Source organism: Chrysochloris asiatica, unplaced genomic scaffold (assembly GCF_000296735.1).
Source record: "Chrysochloris asiatica unplaced genomic scaffold, ChrAsi1.0 scaffold00081, whole genome shotgun sequence".
NCBI classification, from domain to species: domain Eukaryota; kingdom Metazoa; phylum Chordata; class Mammalia; order Afrosoricida; family Chrysochloridae; genus Chrysochloris; species Chrysochloris asiatica.
In genome coordinates, this window is record NW_006408599.1 from 3,152,592 (window position 1) to 3,174,757 (window position 22,166).

General features: G+C 40.7%; 1 protein-coding gene across 1 annotated transcript in view; it reads left to right on the plus strand.

Annotated features, from left to right (window-relative positions):
* Positions 1 to 22,166, plus strand: part of CDK5RAP2 (CDK5 regulatory subunit associated protein 2) — a 255,327-nt gene that overhangs the window by 40,024 nt on the left and 193,137 nt on the right. The window contains exons 6-7 of the mRNA XM_006865676.1: positions 4,148 to 4,271; positions 7,540 to 7,694. Of these exons, the coding sequence (XP_006865738.1) occupies positions 4,148 to 4,271; positions 7,540 to 7,694 (279 nt within the window). The remainder of the gene's footprint in view (positions 1 to 4,147; positions 4,272 to 7,539; positions 7,695 to 22,166) is intronic.

A 22,166-nucleotide genomic window follows, 5' to 3' on the forward strand; every position in this document is an offset into this window, starting at 1 on the left:
GTTGGCCCAGGATCGAACATTGTTTCGTTCTGCTGTGCATGGGGTCGCTATGAGTCGATTCCGACTCGATGGCACCTGACAACAACAACAACAACTAGCAAACATGTACATACACATGGGAACTAAATTCACAAACGCTTGTGTAGGCTACTCAAGACTGACATATAACACTGAGTATTTAAATAAAAATACAAAACACAGTGTTTCAAGGGCTTGTGTGCATACATGTTTGCATGTATGTTTCTTGAACTGCCCAGCCTGCTATCTAAGGCCCCTTTTTGTCTGACTTGCCTTGCTGAATTATTAATTGAAAGTGTTTTTTAGGCAGTGGTTGTCACTGTATTGGACTAAGTTCCTGGGAGTACAATGATGACCCATATAGATGCAAGGGACTTGCATTCTGGGCAAAGGGTGGTGGGTGGTGGGCATGGTAGTAGGATAATCAATATGTTAATACAAATAAAGCAGGAGCTATGAGAGTTTATGGAGTCTTGGTGTGGCACTGTAGGATAAATATCGGACTAGTATTTACAAGGTTAGCAGTTCAAACTCAACCAGTAGGACCTTGAAAACCCTATGCCGTGTCGCTATGTGTTGGAATTGACTTGATGGCACTTTTCCCAGAGAATTGGAATGGGAAGAATCAAGAAAAAGTGTTGAGGGCTAGAAATGGCTGTGGTGGCAGTTTTAATAGTATGTACTTGTGTTGGATGGAAAGCTAGATTAAACCAAGTTTTCTCAGTCTTTCCTTTCCTAGGCCCCACTGGTCTAGGTTAAAAGGGAGGGAACTAGTATTTGTTGAGATCCTACTTTGGACTCAAACTCTGTGTCTGGCACTTGATGTGCTTCATTGCACTTGATCTTTGTATGAGCTTGTGAGGTACCATTTGCTTGAAGAGAGAACTGAGGTGCAGGTAAGTCAGTAACCTGTCCCATTTGATAAAGAGCTAGGACTGGGCTCCAGCCCAATGTGGTTCCAGAGTCTTACTATGAAGTAAACATACATGATTTCTGGCTTTCTGTGACTATATTTATCAGTTACAATAAGGGGACATTAAAAACAAAAACAGTCATGTTGTTGAGAGTAAATTTTATCACTGTGACTTTAAAACACAAATAAAAATAATAATTCCATTAGTAGAGGAAAATTGTACCATACTGCTGAGTGTAAATTTTATTGCTACAGAAACTCTAAAATACAAAGATGATAAATGAAAAGTTGGAACATTTATTATTAGGAATATATTTTATTGGTATAACCAAAGCATAAACAAACTGAATAATTCCAGTACTTGTTAAAAATTGCAGTCAACCTGTTGACCACGTACATGACTCTGACTAAAATACAAGGTTATGTCTGGGCAGAAGACCTCCAGTGGATGGGGGTAGAGAGCTGAGGGTGGGATAAGGGAGGTGAGCATTTCATTAAATAGACTCTGTGAAGCCAGAGGGCTAACATATTTGCGGCTGTTGGGGGGAACTCAGAAAAAATCCTATATCCAAGGCATTGGAAGGAAGGGCTTTTAGTCCACGATTCTTTCAGACATATGTAATGCCCCTTGAGGAATGGTAGGAATGATGATGAATCACTGTGGATTCCAGACAGTACTGATGAAGGAATGAGCTGGGGGAGTTGGGACTGATGGTCCTTAGTGGCGTTAATCAGGAAGTGACAGTAGTGGCCTTGATCTGGCCAGTGGATGATCTGTCCTAAGGTCAGATGCCAGCAAAGTGGGGGTGGGGATGAGACCTCATATAGCAGCACAGCAGACAACAGGCTAGCATACTCAGGGAGAAGGAGGCACTGTGCTAAGGGTGCCCATTGTTGTTAGGAGCCATTGAGTACGTTCCAACTCATAAAGCCATTCTGCACAACAGAACAGATCACTTCCTGGTCCTGTGCCGTCTTCACAATTGTTGTTACACGCCGGAGCCCATTGTTGCTGTCACTGTGCTAGTCCATCTCTTTGGAGGCCTTCCTCTTTTTCAGTGACCCTCCACTTCACTAAGCATGATGCCCTCACATTAATTTTAAGAGGCATTCATCTCGTTTTTCAGATGAGGAAACTGAGGTGTAAGGTAATTTACTGAGGTGAGGTAATTTCCCCAGAGTCACGCTGAGGACATAATAGAGTACAAGTCTGGAAGTAGATTTGTCCAGCTTTAGTGCCCATGTTCTTTCTTTTCAGTTGTTCATATTGAATTCCATTAAGATGATTGCATGACATTGGGGCCTATGAAAACTTACTGGGGAAAGGAAAAAAGATATGAAGAAAGCCTTTATTTGTGGGCAACTCATGTTTGAGACTTGGACAATAAGTATGGCCCTCTTGACTTTTCCATTGTTCTCAGTAAAAAATTCACATGGCTTGTACATGGGAATTACTGATCACATGGCCCTTGGTTAGAAACATTTTGTTTCCCCTTAAAATAGGACATGGGAGGATAGTGGTGAATAGATTTATGCTGTTGCAGTTTTACTGAGAAACCAGCTTTAGGTGGAGCCATTTCCTTTATTATTCTGCAGTCATTTTAGAAATCTGGTGAGACCTGCTCAAAGTATTTGTCCCTCAAATTTATACTTTGCACTGTTTTTCTTCTGTAGCAAACCAAAATGAAGAAGACCACAGTGGTTGTGGTCTTCTGCCTAGTTTTCTTGTGACATCCCCACCCCTACTTATAAAGCCGAGAATATTCTGTGATGCTCCAGCCATGTGAAGGCTGGCATCTTATGTTAGTATGACACGGAGTGTAGGCTGAGTATGTAGTCTCCTGTCTTCATACCCTAAGTGGTAGCTGATTGATGGCGCTGTATTTAAAAGGCACCTCCCTCTATTTGGCAGAAGAGGACCCGTACAAACCCTTACTGCCTCAGATTGAGCTTTGTTACTTACTGCTCCTTTGCACACTGGTGTGCTGCACCAACTCTACACGTTTCCTACACCACTGATTGAAGTGCACTTTGCTGGATGCTTCTTGGTGAGAAGCTTGGTGGTAACTGTTACAAGTCTTGGACTCCTGGTATGGCACTATAGGCTCAGCACTGGAAATCGAAATCACAAGGTTGTCAGTTCAAACCTATCAGTTGCTCCTTGGAAACCCTATACAGGGTCTCTATGAGTCAGAACCAACTTGATGACACTAAACAACAACAACATCACAAGTTCTTAGAAGTGTGTTTCCCTTTTAACCCAGTAATGGCATTTCTCAAACCTCATAATAAAGGCAATCAATGGATACATCCATGCAAGGACGTTTTTATATAAAGAACAAGAACACAGGTGTTTATTGTTTTTTCTATATTAGACACTAATCTCTGAGCTTCAAAAGTATTTATCAGACAGATGTACAAGATCAGAAAAAGTCTAAGTATTTTGTTGTTGTTGTTGTTATGTGCCGTGGAGTCAGTTCCGACTCATAGCAACCCTGTACAGGGTTTCCGAGGCTGGAAATCTTTATGGGAGCAGCAAGCCTCATCTTTCTCCCGCGGAACAGCTGGTAGTTTCGAACTGCTGACCTTGCGGCTCACAGCCCAATTCATAACCACTACGCTACCAGAGTATTTTAGACATAGGAAATTGATTTAATAAATCATAGTAAATTTTCATATGTAGCCTTTTAAAATGGTACAGATTTATAATTATTGACACAAATGGATGTTTATAGTGATAGTGGTGGTGTATGTTTTCAGGTCCATAGGACAAGAGTAGAACTACTACCCCATAGGATTTACCAAGCTGTAGTCTTTACAGGAGCGGATCGACAGATGTTTTCTCCTGTGTAGCAGATGGTGGTTTTGAACCAGTGACCGTTTGGCTGGCAACTGAATATTTAACTGATATGCCACCAGGATAAAACCAGATCCCAAATAAGACTGGATGGTTCTGTTTGTGTAGAAAGTATTTGAAAAAAATATATACTAAAATGTTATATTGGTTACGTTTTTTTGTATAGCAAAATTGTAGATGATTCTTAACTTTTTTTCTTTAACTTTTATTTTTGAATTGCAAATTTTAATTATGAAAAAGCAGTTCAGCACAGGTCTGTAGGAGTAATGGCTTAAGAAATGTTCCTTGTCTCTTTGGGGCTGTTGAAATTGCCATCAGACTTTCACCTTGTGCCTTTTACATTTTTCCTCTTTCTGCAGCAAAGCCGTTGAGAGCTTAGCTGAAGGGGGTGGCTCTGAAGTTCAGCGGGTGAAAGAAGATGCTCGGAAGAAGGTGCAGCAGGTTGAAGACTGCCTAACCCAAAGGATACTCCTTTTACAAGAGGCAAGTCTGGAAACCCTGAGGAGAAGCATAGTACTGATCATGGGTTAACTATCAGAATTTTAGCAGAAATTGCAGCTTTTCTTATCTCCTGGGTTCCAAGCCCCATTCTAGGCACTTTACGTATATGATTTATAACTTTTGTTGTTGTTGTGAAATGCCGTTGAAGTCGGGTCTGACCCATAGCAGCCCTGTATAGGGTTTCCGCCGACCTTTGCAGTCTAGCGTATTAACCCACAGCGCCACACCAGGATTCCTTACACCCTGCTAAGTGGTCCTTCTTGTCTCTCTTCCTATGGATGAAGAAACCGAGGCATAGAGAGAAATATCAAATTTAAACCTGGATTCAAATTTGTGACTGCTGATTTTAAAACCCATGTTCTTTCTACACTGTACATTGCCTAATTAGGGATTATCTAGTTTAGTCTTTTCATTTGATAGGTAAGAAAATAGCGGAGCAATGAGGACGCTCTACTTAATCTAACATTAACCAAGCTTGCAACCAGATTTCCTGACTTTTTAGTGCATTGCCAAATGAGCCTTGATGGTGCATTTGGTTGACTGCTAACCAAAAGATTGGTGATTCGAACTCACTGCCTCTCTGCAAGAGAAAGCTGAGACCATCTGCTTCTGTAAAGACTTGAAACTTTGGAAACCCTAGAGAGTAGCTCTGGAATCAGCTCTAGATAGTGAGTTTGGCATTTGGCTTATCCATCCAACCCCTTTTCCAGTATCCAGCCTCTCTTTATTTGGCACTGGGGTTCGCTCCCTTTTCTGCTTACTCTCAGTTAATTGTTTCCTATATTTGCATTGGGAGTCATAGGGTGTTTCCTAGCTTAAATTTGAAACAGTTTTCCTCTATGTTAAGCTCAGCCCATGCTAATAACATACAGTACCTGATGGGGTTCTGTTCTGACTACTCCATCATAAGTTGATTCTGATGTAAGTCAAATACATCTTTTTTTTGTGTGCCAATTTTCATCATTGCCTGTTATTATCAGTGTCTTTATAAATCTTATTTTTGTCATTGGTGGTTAGAAACATTACATATAAACCTACAGGTGTATATATAGTTCAGTATGAACATGCATAAAAATTACACAAACCGTAAACATTTATTCTGATGAAGAAGAGGAGTTGGATCATGTTGATATTGTGTCAGTTGTGGTAAGAACTTGTGGAAGGTTCTGGATCATCTGGATTATCCCTGGGAATAGTCATGGTATTTCTAATCAGAAAATTAGTTAAGAGTTATTTGAATGTTGTTGTTGTTAAGTACCGTGGAGTCAGTTCCGACTCACAGTTACCCTGCACAGGTTTTCCGAGGCTGCAATGGTCCATTTCTTTTTTGCTTTGTACTATTTTGTAGTAACATCTCACTGCTTCTAAACCTGCCATTTGAGTTAAGCAAAGCAGTCAGTGTTTGAGTCCGGGTTGTCAAGCAGCTAAAGCCCCTACGTAACTCTTGGGTCTTTGAAGTTCATCATTTCATTTCAGTTTCTCTACCTGAAACTATATGGAACTCTGGTAGCATAGTAGTTACGAGTCTGCCTGCTAACCTCAAGGTCAGAAGTTCGAAACAACCAGTTGTCCCGTGGGAGAAAGATGAGACTTTCTGCTCCCGTAAAGATTTACAGTCTTGGAAACCCTATACAGGGTCGCTATGAGTCGGAACCAACTCCACTGCACATAACTAACACCAGCTGAAACTATATGAATTGGTGCCCCAAAACATTTACTGGGGTGTGTGTCCAAAATACAGATGGGGAAACTGAGGCTCAGATTGGGTAAGGAATTTACTTAGTCTAGGTCATAACTGGTAGAGTTGGAGTCAGAAAAAAACTGAGTTCAAATTTTGAATTTTAGTTAAAATGTAATTGTGAGGTTTTAATCCATTGGTCTATGATCTTTACGTTTCTCAGTAAGTGCTTTCCGCTGTTTTGAAGTCACTAGCTTGGCATTATTTGATTTGAATCCCTAGTCATCCAATTACTAGCTTTGTCATCTTGGATTCAGCACTTGCCTTCATTGAGCATCTGGTTTCCCTGTGAAATAAGGATAATAATACCTGCTTTGCAGCAATAATTGTAACAGCAGTAGCTGTAGCTAACAATTGATTGAGGTCTTATCATGTGCTAGGCCCCTTACAGACACATTGACTAAGTTAATTCCGCCAATAAACTTGTGTGGCAAATGCTTTTGTCACACACAGAGTGGCTAAGTCAACTTGTTCAAGGTTACACAGGCAGTAAATACCTATTAGTCTCCAAAAAGATAACTTTTTAGGGTGGGTGAGGATCAAAGATAATATAACTAAAGCTCCTTGCTTAGATCCTGGCATTTAGGAGGCCCTCAGTAAATGGCAGGTTTTGATGTTTGTTGTCTCACAATGTTGGGATATGCTTTTCCTCCAGCTCCCACTGAGATTGACAGGCAGACCATTTAGGAAGACAGTTGTGGAGGAGGCACTGTGAAGGAAAGGGGAAAGAGCAGGAGGAGAAAACACACAGTAATTGTGCTTCCTGTTTTACAGAGTCTCAGAGCAACTATGTGATGGGATGGTGATTGGGAAGCAGGGGCGCAGAGAGGTTAAGTGATTTGCCTAATATCACACAGCAACTAAATGGTAGAGCTGGGTTTTGAAGTCCCTTCAGTGTGACTTTTATTCTTGTGATGTAATCAGAGGCAGTTGGCATGAGTAGCTGGCAGTTTGTATCTATTGCCAGGTCAGCTCTATGGGCACCAGGGCCTTTCCCCCTAGCCTACCCATTGCCTGCATTTCCTTTTTGGCTTCTCTAGCTTTTAGGAAGAACCAAGAGTGTTTTACTACCTAAATCACCTTGTTGATACAGAAAATGTAGTCATTATCTTGTATTAAAAAAACGTGAGAGGAGGCAGCGGGTTGTGGGTGAATTTGTATGCAGATTATGGAGACTATTTAGAATTTACATAGGTTTAGATATTGAGAGGTGCATTTCTCCTTATTCTCAATGAAGCTGTAAATATTGATCTGATTTTTCAAAACCAGAAATAGAGTTCTTATAGAGTTGAATCTTTTTCATTGGAAATGCCTATTACTCTTCAGGATACAAGAGGGAAAAATGGGTGGCAAATGTATTTATTACTGATTCTCCCCATGTACAGAACAATTCAAGGAGGGGAAATGTGCTGGAGAAAAAGTCATAAATATTTATATTTTAATCCAATTTCCTTTCAAAATATTCCCAATTGTATTGAAAAATTTCATCTAATGCATTTAATTTAACTCTAGGATGTGAAAACCGCCCAAGCAGAACTGGAAAAGGCCTTTACAGGAACGGAGAAGGAGAAGGCTCTTCGGCTGAGTTTGGAAAACAGACTTACAGAGATGAAGAAGATGCATGAAGGTGACTTGAAGACGGCTCTGGCTCTGAAAGAAAAAGACAGGTCTGACTCTTCTTGTGATACTGACATCTCACATCTCATTATCTAGTAGCACAGGGAAAGGATTACTCCCATCTTTCCCTTCTGCTGCTCCTTGTTCTCCACAGAACTTGAGTGGCTTCCGGGAACACATCCAACACAGTGAAAGAGAAAACTAGGATTAAATCAGAGTGAAAAGAAAAGGGGTGGAATAGGGACATGAGGACAGAGAAAGTTGATGTTGTTGTTTGGTGCCATCGAGTCGGTTTCGACTCATAGCAACCCTGTGCACAGCGGAATGAAACACTGTCAGATCCTGCGCTATCCTCACAGTTGTTGCTATGCTTGAGCCAATTGCTGCTGTCACTGTGTCAATCCATCTTGTTGGGGGTCTTTTTTTTGCAGACCCTTCACTTTACCAAACATAATGTCCTTCTCTCCTGATAATATGTTGGAAGAAAGACAAAGTCTGGCCATCCTGACTTCTAAGGAGTGTTCTAGCTGTACTTCTTCCAGCAGAGATTTGTTTGTTCTTCTGGTATTCTGTAGTATTTTTAATATTCTGTTCCAACACCATAATTCAAACACATCAATTCTTCTCCCGTCTCTCTTATTCATTATCCAACTTTCATGTGCATGTGAGGCTATTGAAGGTACCGTGGTTTGGGTCAGATACATTTAAATCCTCTAACATATTTACTCGTTTAACAGTCTTTCTTTTTAAATTGTGAATTGAGTGATAGTTTACATGGGAGAACATTGGTTTTACACTCAACCGATCGTATTTTGTTTTCATTGCCGTGATTACAATCTCCTCCATGCACCATTGGTTAACAGTATTTGGCTCTATTCCTTTTTTCTGATGTATACAAAAACAGGAATACTTAATCGTTTAAACAACCAAAGGAGACATTTTGCAAGCCAGCCTCCTCTTGACTGCCAGCACACAGACTTTCTCCTTCCATGAATCTAGAGTTCTCAGCTGCTCTGTCTCTCCATATACTCTTATCTTTACCTCCATCTCTGGTGTCACTGTTTCTCTGGTTAGGATCCCATCTCCTGCTCATACTCTTCCATCTTGATGGTCTTAAGAGCCTCTGTTCCTGGAATATAAGATTATCTACTCTTCCCTTTATGTTACACAACTTTTACCTTTACTGTTGTGACAATTGCAATTAGTCATGATAACAATTACGACTGAATCACAAGAATCCTATCCACATTTCCTTTCACCAGAACCATCTAGACAAGATGGAAACTATTCAGTGGGGATTCTACCTTCCCCCGCTTGCTCTGAAATTAAACTCCTTCTTGAAAACTTGTAAGCCAGTCACTTTGTGCCTTTATAGCCCTCTTATCTTCCAATTTTAAGTAGCCAATGTCTAAGATGCCTGTCCCTATCAACTCTGCATACTGAAGGGGGGATAGGCTTTATCCTTGATGTGAAGACGCCTTCCGTCTCAATTGGTATTTTGAACTACTACATCCATAAGTAAAGGTCAAGTTCATCAAATCGTAGCAATTTACACTTGCTTCCTGTATCAAACTCTTTTATCTTCCTCTAGTTGAGTCAACGGATACTATCCGCATGTTTGGGCATTCTTGTGCGCCTCCTTCCATGTCTCCTATGCTTCATATCAGCTGGATGCTTCACTTTCAGCTCTAGCCTTCATTGGTTCTTGAACATATGCTCCCTCTTGAAATGGCTGAACATCGACCATTTATTTTTGGTACAGTGACTCTTTGTTTACCTTCTATCTTCTTTTGATGCTTTCTGCATCATTCAATATTTTGCCCATGGAGTCCTTCAACATTACAAGTCAAGGCTTGAATTTTTTCTTCAGTTCTTTCATCTTGAAAAATGCTGAGCATGTTTTTCCCTTTTGGTTTTCTAACTCCAGGTCTTTGCATATTTCATTGTAATACTTGACTTTGTCTTCTTGAGCTGCCCTTTGAAATTTTCTGTTTAGCTCTTTTACTTGCATGTTTCCTCCATTTGCTTTAGTTACTCTATGCTCAAGAGCAAGTCCCAGACTTTCTTCTGACTCTTTTTGGTCACCATGGTATTTTCTTTCTTTCCTGTCTTTTAAATAACCTTTTGCTTTCTTCCTGTTATGTTCTTGATTGCATCCCACAGATCTTTTGGTATTCAGACTTTAGTGTCTAATGCATTAAATCTGTTCTTGGGATTGTCTTTAAATTCAGGTGGGGTTTATTCACGGTCATATTTTGAGTCTCGTGGACTTGTTTTAATTTGAATTTTAATTGTTTAAATTTTAATTCAGCTTCAGCATGAGCAATTGATGGTCTGTTCCACAGTGTTTCCTGGCCAGTTTTGGTTCATGATATTGGGGTTTTCAACAAACAGTCTACTCCCATGTATGTAGTCAGTTTAATTTTTGTGGGTTCCATCTGGTGCGGCTCATGTTTATAATCGCCTTTTAGGTTGTTTAAAAAAGGAATATGTAATGAGAAAGTCATTGGTCTTGTAAAATTCTCTCAGGCGATCTCCAGCATTATTTCTATTACCATGGCCTTATTTTCCAACTACTGATCCTTCCTCTTTGTTTCCAACCTTTGAATTCAAATCACTAGTAATTCACAATGCATCTTGATTGGTAGAATTTTTCAATTTTACCGTCATTGCTTTTGGTGGTTGGTGCATAAATATGAATAATAGTGGTATTATCTGACCTTCCTTGTAGGCATATGGATATCATACTGTAGCAGACAGCATTGCACTTCAAGATCAATCTTGAACTGTTTATGATGAATGTTATGTATGCCATTTCTCTTGTAGCTGTCGTTCCACACATAGTAAATCATATGGTTGTCAGATTTAGAATGGGCCACCACCAGTCCATTTCAGCTAGAATATCAATCTTTATGTTTTCCATTTCATTTTCACAACTTTCAGTTTTCCTAGAGTCATACTTTGTACATCTGTTGTTCTGATTATTAGTACATGGCTTGCAGCTGTTTCTCATTTTGAGTTGCGCCCCCTCAGCAAATGAAGGTTCGTAAAGGCTGCCTCCATTCACGTTATTATGATCAACTCTGCTTTGAGGAAATAGCTCTTCCCTGGTCATAGTTGAGGAGCTCATCTTCCGGTACTGTAATTGACAGTGTTCCACTGTATTTATAAGATTTTCAATGGCTAAGCATTTATCTGTAAGCGCCGCTGGAATCTGGTCACTATGGGTTACCCTTTTTGTTGTTGTTGTTAAGTGCCGTCGAGTCGGTTCCGACCCATAGCGACCCTTGTACAGGGTTTCTGAAGGTGTAAATCCTTACGGGAGTAGAAAGCCTCATCCTTCTCCTGCTGAGCGGCTAGTAGTTTCGAACCGCTGACCTTAAGGTTCGCAGCCCGATTCGTAACCACTACGCTACCGGTATGTAAAATACTGGCGGCATAGCTTCCAATATCACAGCAACATGGAAGCCACCACCATACGACAAGCTGATAGATGAGTGGTGGAGATAGTTGATAGAAAATCATGCTGAGAAGTTGTACTTAGATATTAAATTTCGAATGCAATTTTGCTGTAAGCTTCCTGGTGATTGTTGTCAAGTTTGTTCTGACTTGTAGTGACCCTGTGTAGGGTTTCTGAGGATCAGCTGGTGGGTTTGAACCACTGACCTTGTGATTAGCAGTCCGGTACTTATCCTACAGCTCCATACCAGGACTCCTGGTGGCTGTAAGAAAAAGTGAAAAACATCGTTGATAGAAACAAATTTTGCATTTCTTAAAAGGTTAAACAAGATAGTAGCTCAGGATAAGCCTAGTTTTCCTTGGCACTATCAGAAATTTCTCTTTGGGTCTTCATAAAATTATCAGTGAGTCACTACATCCCTAAATTAATACTTGTGGATTTTGTGTGACCTGTCATCATATCTTATATTTCCTTATTTGTTGTGCTGGGGAATGTACACCAATTAGCCTGTTTCTACATGTAGAAATCAGTGAAAATAATTACATTTTTATTTAAAGTTGTGCAATCATTGTTACCTTCCTTTTCCCAGTGGTTCCTCTTTCATTAGTAACCTTTAGGGACAGCGAGTTTATGCTATCTAATACTTTGAGTTTAGATAGTTCTTGGAAGAGTATAATCCTCAAGGCAGTTAAACTGTTGTTTGGTTTTAAGAAGACTTCATTGACAATTTTTGGTGTGAGATTTAAAGATGATTTCAGAGCAATAGTTTTAAGGAACCATTCCATCTCTGTGGCTCCAGAAAGTTTGGGGTCCATGTGAGTTTGAAATTCTGTTTTACATTTCTCCTTTTTTGGTCAGGATTCTTCTCTAAAATCTTTGATCAAAATATTCAGTAATGGTAGCTAGGCAAGTTCCAGTTCTTCTGGTCTCATGGCAAAGGATACAGTTGTTCATGTAGGTAGTTAGTCAGCCTTCCATCGTCTCCTGTTCCTGACTCTCCTGCCCTCTGTGGCTCCAGGCAGATAGAAACCAATTGGGTGACCACTTGCAAGCTAAGTAAGACCCTAGGCCCTATACAATGAGTTAGGAGACAGAAGAATTGACACTTTATTAGGCAAATTAACTGGGGTGGCCTGTGAAAACATGATCCTAAACCTCTCAACTAAAAAACCAAATCTCATGAGGTTTTTAATGGTACATGAGCAACCTCAGCAGGCAGTCCTTGTTTTTGTTGCAAATTATCACACAACTTTTGCCACTTTGACTTTTTATAGGTGTACAACTTATTGACAGCAATTAACATTAATCGGCTCTCCAACCATGTCCTTAATCAATGTGATTTACCATTAATCCCTCTTTGGTCGCTGATAACCCTTAATAAATTTTCGTTTCTACCTAATTTCCTATTCTTGTCTTCTTTTTATATAAGTGAAGACTTACTGTATTTGTCCGGGGACTGACTTCACTCAGCATATGCCTTCAGACTCCATCCATACTGTCACAGCGATCAGGACTTGAACTGCCTGAGTAGTATTTCATCACATGTACAGTTGCTCGCTGTATCTGAGGGTTCTTCATCAAGGATTAAACTAACCTTGTGTGGAAAATATTTGGGGATGGGGAAGCAATTAAGTGGTCCAGGCAATCTCTCAGGGTCTAAGAGAGCATAAAGTCCTATAGCATTTATATTGTATGAGGTGTTATAAATGTAATCTAGATATGATTAAAAATATACAAGAGGATGTCTATATGCTATATGCAAAAACCATTCCATTTTATGCAACAGACATGAGCATCTGCAGATTTTGCTATGCAGGGGGGTTCTGGAACCAATATCCAGGGGATACTGAGGGATGAGTGTATGTTACACATTTTGTTTATGTATTCATTTATTGGTGTACATTTAGGTTGTTTTCTCCTTTTGGCTATTTTCAGTAGCGCTGCTGTGAACATTGGTCTCTGTTTGAGTCTCTGCTTTCAAGCCTTTTGGGGCATATACATGAGAGTGGAACTCCTTGGTAGCTCTATGTTTAGTCTTTCTGTTTTGCATTCTCACCAACAGTGAATAAGTATTACAAATTTCCCTACATCCTTGCCTTTGTCTTTTTGTTATTAAGTTGTTGAAGTTTTTACGAGGAAGCTGCAAAAAGTTTGTCAAAAAATTCCATTATCTTTTAATTCCATTTCTTCACTAACTTTTTGAAGCCCCCTCAAATGTTTTTGTTAATTAGGTTCTATAAGATAAGCACTGAACTGCAAGCCATAAGGTCAGCAGTTTGAGCCCATCAGCTGCTCCTTTGGAATAAGATTTGAAAAGCATTGAAAACTCTTTCCAGGGTCACTATGAATCGGAACTGACTCGACAGCACTTAATAAGTTTTTATCGGGTGTATGGTTTCTGAAAATACATTCCCAGTCAGTAGTAGTCCTTTTCACTTATAAAGTCTTTTGAGGAACCAAAGTTTTTGATATTTATGAGGTCCCATTTATTTTATGTTTTGCTATTTGGGCTTTTGTTTTATTTGATAATGCATCATTGAAAACTAGGCCCAACAGTGTTGCCCCTGCATTTTCTTAGAATAATTTTATGCTTTTAGTTTACACATTAGGTCTTTAATCCACTGTGATCATCTCTTTTAATCTAGGTGAAGAGCTCAGATTAGTACAGTGCAAGGGACCAAAACAATGTGGACACGTTGGTGGGTCAGGAATTAACATTTGTGTCATTTAGTCCCAAGAAATGGGGGAGCCATATCGACATCATGTCTTACAACCAAACTTTTAGTTGAGGTTTTATTTTTTTCCATGAACCTTGCATTTTGACACTTTTATCTTGCTGGTGTGGTGCTGTGTGTTAATGTGTTGGACTGCAAAGTCTTTTGAACTGCAAGATTGGTGGTTCAAGCTCACCAGCTGCTCCTCAGAAACCTTATACAGGGTCGCTATGGGTTAGAACTGACTTGACCGCACTTAACATCTTGCTTCACGGTCACTGAATGGTTAACAAAATGTAAGCAGACTTTCTAGCTATGTGGTGACCTATGCACAGAAGAATAAAGCTTATTGGGATTTTAATAAAAATTGTTCAAAAGTAAATGATCTACTTTGTTCTTCCTTAAAGGACACTGATTGTGGTTACTTTTTCTTTGAGTACCTCTGCATTGACAGATCCGCCATGTTGGTTAGGTTTTGTGTCTGATTATCCTGGCTTCCCAGCTGCTGCTCTCTAAGTCACTCTTGCTACCACCTTTTGAGCTTTGAATCTACTACTTACGTTTTATTATGTGTCTCTTTATGGGCTGAGAAATGAGAGCTTTTAGCAGTATCTGTAAAAGGAAAGTAACTAGACTCTGAGGGCAAGTCTGTGGCGCCCTTTTAAGTGCACGAGCCTTGTTGTTGAGGAGCTAGCATTTATTTGGTGCTCTGCGATCGTTTCTAGTTTTCATCTGTAAAAATTGAATTTTGGGGCTAATCTCAGAATGAGTGAGGGCACTGAGTTTTCTGTGAGGCGTGGGACTTGAGCAGAGTGGTTTAGGATTTTACCCATTTGAGAGCTTATGTTTGTACTTCATGGCTAGGAAGAACCACTTCTGGTATGTGTATGCCCTTTTGCTGTCCTCACACCACCACCACCGTCCAAGTACAAATCTTTTTTCCGGGAACCATCTATGGAGACTGTGGAACCACTAGACTCTGAGAAGTGAGAGTTTGGAGCCTTTTTCCCTTCTCCACAGGAGTCATTTCTAGTTTCTCTTGTATCTCTCTCCTAGCTGTTCAGCAGTGAAGCCCGAGGGAACTTAATGGACTTATCTTATGTGGAGTAAGAAAATGGGGCTTAGGGGGATTACAGATTTCTGGCAGGTAAGCTGGGATAGGGAGCCTTGAGAACAGACTGTGTGGGGCAGCCGCTAAAGAAAAGACCGTTTCTGGAACCTGTTAAGGGGAAGAAAGGAGAAGTCTGAGGCTAGGTAAATGAAGATCCCCGATACAGACCCTATGAATCCTCGTAATACTAAGCTAATTCACAGTTACATGGGATCATTCCAGCACTTAGTCTATCAGTTTGTCATACTGTGGTGGCGTGTGTGTTGCTGTGATGCTGGAAGGCATGCCACCAGTATTTTAAAGACTAGCAGGGTCACCCAGGGTGGACAGGTTTTAGTGAAGTTTCCAGACTAAGACAGATTAGGAAGGCAAGGTGGACCACTTCTGAATGGCTAGCCACTGATATGGTTATGAATAGTAGTGGAACATTGTCTGATATTGCAAAAATATGAAACACCAACCATTTCTCTCAAAACCCTCTCTACTCCTCAGTTGAGTTTGATAATCCATTGCAGTTGTTGTTGAGGATTATTTAGTTGGTTCCAACTCATAGCGACCCTTATAGGATTTCTGAGAACGGCTGGTGAGCTTGAACTGCTGAACTTACAGTCTAGTGCTTTAATCCACAGCACCACACCAGGACTCTAATCCATTGCAATGACCACATGAATTTAAACTATACTCACAGTTAAGGGGTTTATTAGGGGAAGCTAACAGGATATAATTCAGGATCAAAAATGCTCAGAGCACAGTTGTTTTATTCAGCTGATGATAAATGCCCTTAGAACACAGCATTCTACCATAAGCCTGAAGTCACTCAGCTCTAGCTCTGTGAGCCAGCAAACCTAGCTACCCAACTTAAGTGCTTAGAGGCACCCTACTCTCCAAGCAAGCTTCCTGCCCAAAGTCACTCAGCTTTACTTGTTCTGTGGGCTGGAAGTCCACTGCTCTGTCTTGTGCTCCAGTTCATGGTTCTGCTGCTAATACTCCTGTGCTACTCTTCTATTGTAACAGCTTTCTGGGTTGAGGAGGGTCAATGTGCAGAGAGCTTAGGGTCCAAAAGACATGCTCCCCTCCTGGCTCTTCTTTGATGGTAATGAGATGCCTCCTTCCTACTTCTGAGAGGGCTCATTTTACACATGTGCAAAAGTTTCAAATGAAAATGAGCACTGCTAACAGCCAATTAGTAATTTCTTCCACCTTTTCTTAACCAGACCCAGCAGGGTAGAAATGGTGTTTGGTTGGCGCCAACAGATTCTGGCTAGAAAAGACCTTATTAATAATTCATGACACCACAGACGTAGTGCCAGAAGACAAGTACCTCATGTTGAAAAGACACTCAAAGTACGACTGGGGAAGAACACTCTCCTCAAAGTAGAGTTGACCATAATGACATGAATGGAGTGAAGCTGTTAGGAGTTTCATTTGCTGATGGGGCACAACTCAAAATAAACTGCTGTAAATATCCATTAATAATTGGACTGTGGAATGTGTAAAGTCTGAATCTAGGAAAATTTGAAGTTGTTAAAAATGAAATGGAACACAAAGATAAGTATCCTAGGTATTGCTAAGTGCTGTTGAGTTGTTTTGATTCATTACAACCCTGTATAGGGTTTCCAAGGAGTTACTGGTGGGTTTGAACTAACTATGTTGTGGTTAACAATATAGTGCTTATCATATAGGGCCACATCAGGACTCCATCCTAGGTATTTGTGAGCTGAAATGAGGAAATAAAAAAGCTAAACAGAAAATTTTAAAGGGAAGCTTGAGAAAACAAAGTGTTGTATAATAAAATGTTAAGGAGCCTCTGGTAGCGTAGTGGTTACAAGTCGGGCTGCTAACTTCAAGGTCAGCAGTTGGAAACTTCCGGCCATTCCATGGGAGAAAAATGAGGCTTTCTGCACCCATAAAGATTTGCAGTCTTGTAAACCCTATACAGGGTCATTGTGAGTCGGAACTGACTTCCTGGCACACCACCACCACCACCGCAATAAAATGTTAAAGACCTGGAGTTAGAAAACCACAAGGAAAGAAAGAGCCTTAGAGGTTGCAATATTGAAGAACTATGACCTAGAAATGCAAAGGAAATGAAAATACACAGAGCTATAGCACCCAAAAGAAGTGGTTGATGTTGAACCATGTAAAAGATAGCATGTGGTCAAAAACTGATGGTATTGAAGGAAGAAGTCCAAGTTGTGCTGAAGGCATTGGCAAAAACCAAGGTTCCAGGAATTGATAGAATACCAATTGAATGTTTCAACAAAACTAATGCAGCATTGGAGGCACACATTTGTCTATGTCAAGAAATTTTCATGATAGTTACCTGCTCAACCTATTGGTAAAGATCCATATTTGTGCCCATTCCAAAAAAAGGTGACTCACAGAATGTGGTAATTGAAAAATATCATTAATATCACCTACAAGTAATAGTTTGCTGAAGATAATTAAAAAATGATTGCAGCAGTACATTGACTGGGAGCTGTCAGAAATTCAAGCTGGTTCCAGGCGAGGAAGTAGAAGTAGGTATATCATTGATGACATCAGGTGATCTTGGCTCATAGCAGAGAATACCAGACTCATTAACCATCTTCGATATGCAGATGATATAACCTTGCTTGCTGAAAGTGAAGAGGACTTTAAGTACTTAAGATCAAAGACTACAGCCTTCAGTATGGACTATACAGTGTAAAGATAACAGAAATCCTTACAACTGGACAAGTAGCATGATAAATGGAGAAAAAACTGAAGTTGTACTTCATTTTGCTTGGGTCCACAAACAGTGCATCTTGAGTATCTGAAAACCCACAGTCAAGAACTCAAAGGATGTAGTACATTAGGGAAATGTGCATAAGACCTCTAAAATGTTAAAGAGCAAAGATGTCAGTTTGAGGACTAAGGTGTGGTATGACCCAAGCCATGTCATTTTTCATTTGTCTCATATGCATGTGGGAGTTGGACAATGAATAAAAAGGCCATAGAATTGATGCATTTGAATTACGGTGTTATAGAAAAATACTAAAAGTGCCATGAATTTACAGAAGAACAAACAAATCTGTGTTGAGAGAAGTACAGTCAGAATGCTCCTTAGAAGCCAGAGTGGTGAGACTGTGTCTCATACTTTGTACATGTTATCAGGAGAAGGACCTCATGCTACGTAAAATGGAGTGTCGATGAAGAAGAGGAAGACCACCAAGGGGATTAAGACAGTGGTAGTGGCCATGGGCTCTAACAATTATGAGGATGGCACAGGATTGGGTAGTGTTTTGTTCTGTTGTGCATGGGATCACTAGGAGTTGGAACTGACTCAGTGGCATCTAATAACCACCAGCAAAATGTTTACTTGATTTATTCACTGTACAAGGGCTGTCATAACAAACTGAGTAGCACTGCAAATGGGTATTCTAGAACACTTAACTGTGCTCATGAGGTACTTGTACCTGGACTAAGAGGCAGTTGTTAGGAACAGAACAAACAACTCAGTGATTTAAAATCAGGAATGGTATAATATCAAGGTTGTATCCTTTCACCATATTTACATAAGTCTATGGTGGTGGTTTTGTGCTGTGGAGTTGGTTCTGAGTCATAGCAACCCTGTACAGGGTTTCCAAGGCTGTAAATCTTTATGGATGTAGAAAGCCTCATCTTTCTCCTGAAGAACAGCTGGTAGTTTCAAACTCCTGACCTTAAGGTTCGCAGCCCGATTCGTAACCACTACGCTATGCTTAAGCAAATAATCTGAGAAGCTGGATTATATGAAGAATCATGTAGCATCAGTATTGAAGGCTCATTAAAACTTATGATACACACATGACTGAGGAATATCAAAGACTATAGCTTCCAGGATAGGCGCTCTGGTAGTGTACTGGTTACAGATTGGGCCACGGGAGAAAGATGAGGCTTTCTGCTCCTGTAAAGATTTATAGCCTCGGAAACCCTGTACAGGATTGCTATGAGTCAGTTCCAACTCCACGGCACATAACCACCACCACCACCACCACCACAGCTTCCAGGATGGATTGTGCCTTAATGTAACGAAACAAAAATCTTCATTATTTGACCAGTAAATAGCATCATGGTAATGGAGAAAAGATTGACGTAGTCAAAGACTTTCTTTTGCTTCAATCCATTATGGAAGCAGCCTCATGGAAGCAGCCGTCATGAAATCAAACACTGTATTGCATTAGGCAGATATGCTGTGAAACTCCTCTTTAAAGTGTGCAAGAGGAAAGATAGCAGTTTGAAGACTAAGGCGCATCTTACCCAAGCCATAGTATTTGGCATTGCTTCATATGCATGGATAATGAATAAGGAAGACTGTTCTAGAATCAGTTCATTTGAATTATTCTGTTGGTGAATATTGAAAGTACCATGGACTGTCAGAAAAGCAATCAAATATGTGTTGAAAGAAGTATAACCAGAGTGCTCCTTAGAAGCAAGGATGGTGACAGTCCTCTCATTCTTTGGACACTTTGTTAGGAGGGATCAGATGGATTGACAGAGCGGCAGCAACAATGGACTGAAACGTAATTGTGAGGTTGGCACAGGATTGGGCAGTGTTTCATTCTGTTGTGTATAGGGTTGCTGTGAGTTGGGACTAACTCCAAGGCAGATGAAAACACTATGGTATCGTTATATCCTTTATTTAACAAATATTTACTGAATAGCATATATTCAAACAGAGTGCTGGTATGAATTTAAGTAGGAGGGGTGATACAGACCAGATCCCTTTACTCATGAAATTCATCATTTAAATTTAAGCTTATCTAGCTAGGTGTAAGGACTCCTGATGTGTCTTTGTAGGATAAGCATTGGATGGCTGACCACAAGGTTGGTGGTTCAATCCCACTAGCTGTCCCTGGAAATCCTATATAGGGTCACTGATTCCCAACTGACTCGATGACATACAACAACAGCTAGGTGTTAAGGGATGGGACAGAGTGATAAGGACTGAATGCTTTCAAGGTGGTTCTGGCCATAATGACCAAGGAGTGGTGGGTAGGTTTGAACCTCCGACCTTGTGGCTCAAACTGCCCTTGTGCTCTAGAGCATTATCCTGCTGTGCCACACCAGGACTCCATAAGAACTGTTGTTGTTGTTAAGTGTCGTTGAGTCGATTCCGACCCATAGGGACCCTGTATAGGGTTTCCAAGGTGCAGCTGGTGAGCTTGAACCATCCGCCTTGCAGTTCAAATGACTTTGCAGTCTGACGCATTAGCCCACAGTGCCACATAAGGCTAAGGACTAGGTGAGCTAAATACTATCTAATTGGATTTAGCAGGATTAGGAAAGCTGCCCTGGAGGAAATGCTAGGATGAGGAGGACTTCCTTGGACAAAGAAAGGATAAAAGAGTGCTCCAGGCACTCTTTGTGTAAAAGTTCAGAGGCAAGAAAGAACACAGCATGATCAGGGAATTCAAAGAGGTGTTGGATGCTGGAGCGTTGAGTTCTGGTAAGGAGGTGAGAAGAAATGAAGAGAGAAGCTGTGAAATGGTGGTGACGTTTGTTGAGTTTGTGGGGGAAAAGGGAGAGAGATAAGGTGATGTTTTCAGTTTGGATGTACTAAGTTTGAAGGATCTATGGGCAGCTGAGTAGAGTCTAGGAGGTGACTGGGTATATGGATATTAAGGCTTGATTGAGTAAAAGGAGCTCTGGTAGTGTTAAGTACTGTGGAGTCGGTTCCAACTCATAGCGACCCTGCACAGGGTTTCCAAGGCTGTAAATCTTTACAGGAGTGTAAAGCCTCATTTTTCTCCTACGGAACAGCTGGTAGTTTCGAACTGCCGACCTTGAGGTTAGCAGCTTGATTTTTAACTACACTACCAGAGCTCTGGTAGTGTAGTGGTTACGAATCGGGATGCTAATCAGCAGTTTGAAACTACCAGCTGTTCCATGGGAGAAAGATGAGGCTTTCTGCTCCTGTAAAGATTTACAGCTTCGGAAACCCAATGCAGGGTTGCTGTGAATTGGTGCTGACTCCATGGCACATAACCACCAACCACCAATGTTTACTGGGAATCCTGGTGTGGTGCTGTGGGTTAATGCACTGGACTGCAAGGTCTGTTTGAACCGCAAGGTGGTGGTTCAAGTTCACCAGCTGCTCTTTAGAAACTATACAGGGTCACTGAGTCAGAACTGACTCAACGGCACTTAACAACAACAGTGTTTACTAAGTGTTTAAACAAGGTAGAGTCTCCATGAAAGCCAGTGGTCAGGGCAGGGCCTTGCTAGTAAAGCCTGTATGTTTGTGGACTTTCCCAGGGCCTATGTCTGGCCCAAGTTTTGAGACTGGTACTGTCTTGTACCGTCTATATCCAAGGTATTGCAGGGTCCTTTATCCGCTTTTTTGTCTACTCAGCACCTCACCTTTGCTCAGGGAGCAAGGACCATGTGTCTCTCTCTGCTTCACAAGGCTTCCTCTTCCCCACCCTTAGTCCTTGAAATCACCCAGGACTCCCTTGTCTGATAAGCTCTCCCTCCCTTAGACCCAAGCAGAGCTGATGACGGTTAGGTTGCCAAGCCTTTGCTCTTTCTAACAATTGCTTAGCTATACAAAGGCTCTTCTAGGGTCCTCTGATAGAATGGTAATTGCCAAGTATTATAATAAGTGATCTTAAATGGGTAAATTATATGATTTTGAATTATATCTCAACAAAACTGTTTAAAAATAAAGAATTATAATTGATAAAACCTCATGTTAAGAAATAAAAAAAGTAATAATTTTAACAACTGCCAATTATTGAGTTCTGCCATATACCAGGAGCTGTGTCATTAAATGCTGTCGAGTCAGATCCGATTCATAGCACCCCTGTATAAGTGTTTCTCAGGCTTTTAAAGATCTTTGTGGAAGCAGAAAACACCTTCTTTCTTCCACAAAGTGGCTAATGGACTCAAACTGCTGACTTTGTGGTTTGCGTCTAGTGTTTATATTATGGAGCCGCTGTTTTTAAATAGTTAATCTCCAGCTCACACAAGCTGTTATCTCCATTTTATACCTGAAGACATATTGGCTCAGCTAGGTTAAGTAACTTGCCATGGTCAAGAGCATTTGGTACAGTAGCTCTGGTAGCTCTGGTAGCATAGTGGTTACAAATCGGGCTGTGAACCATAAGGTCAGCAGTTCGAAACTACCAGCTGCTCCGTGGGAGAAAGATGAGGCTTACAGCCGTAAAGATTTACAGCCTCGGAAACCCTGTTCAGGGTCACTATGGGTTGGAACCGACTCGACGGCACTTAACAA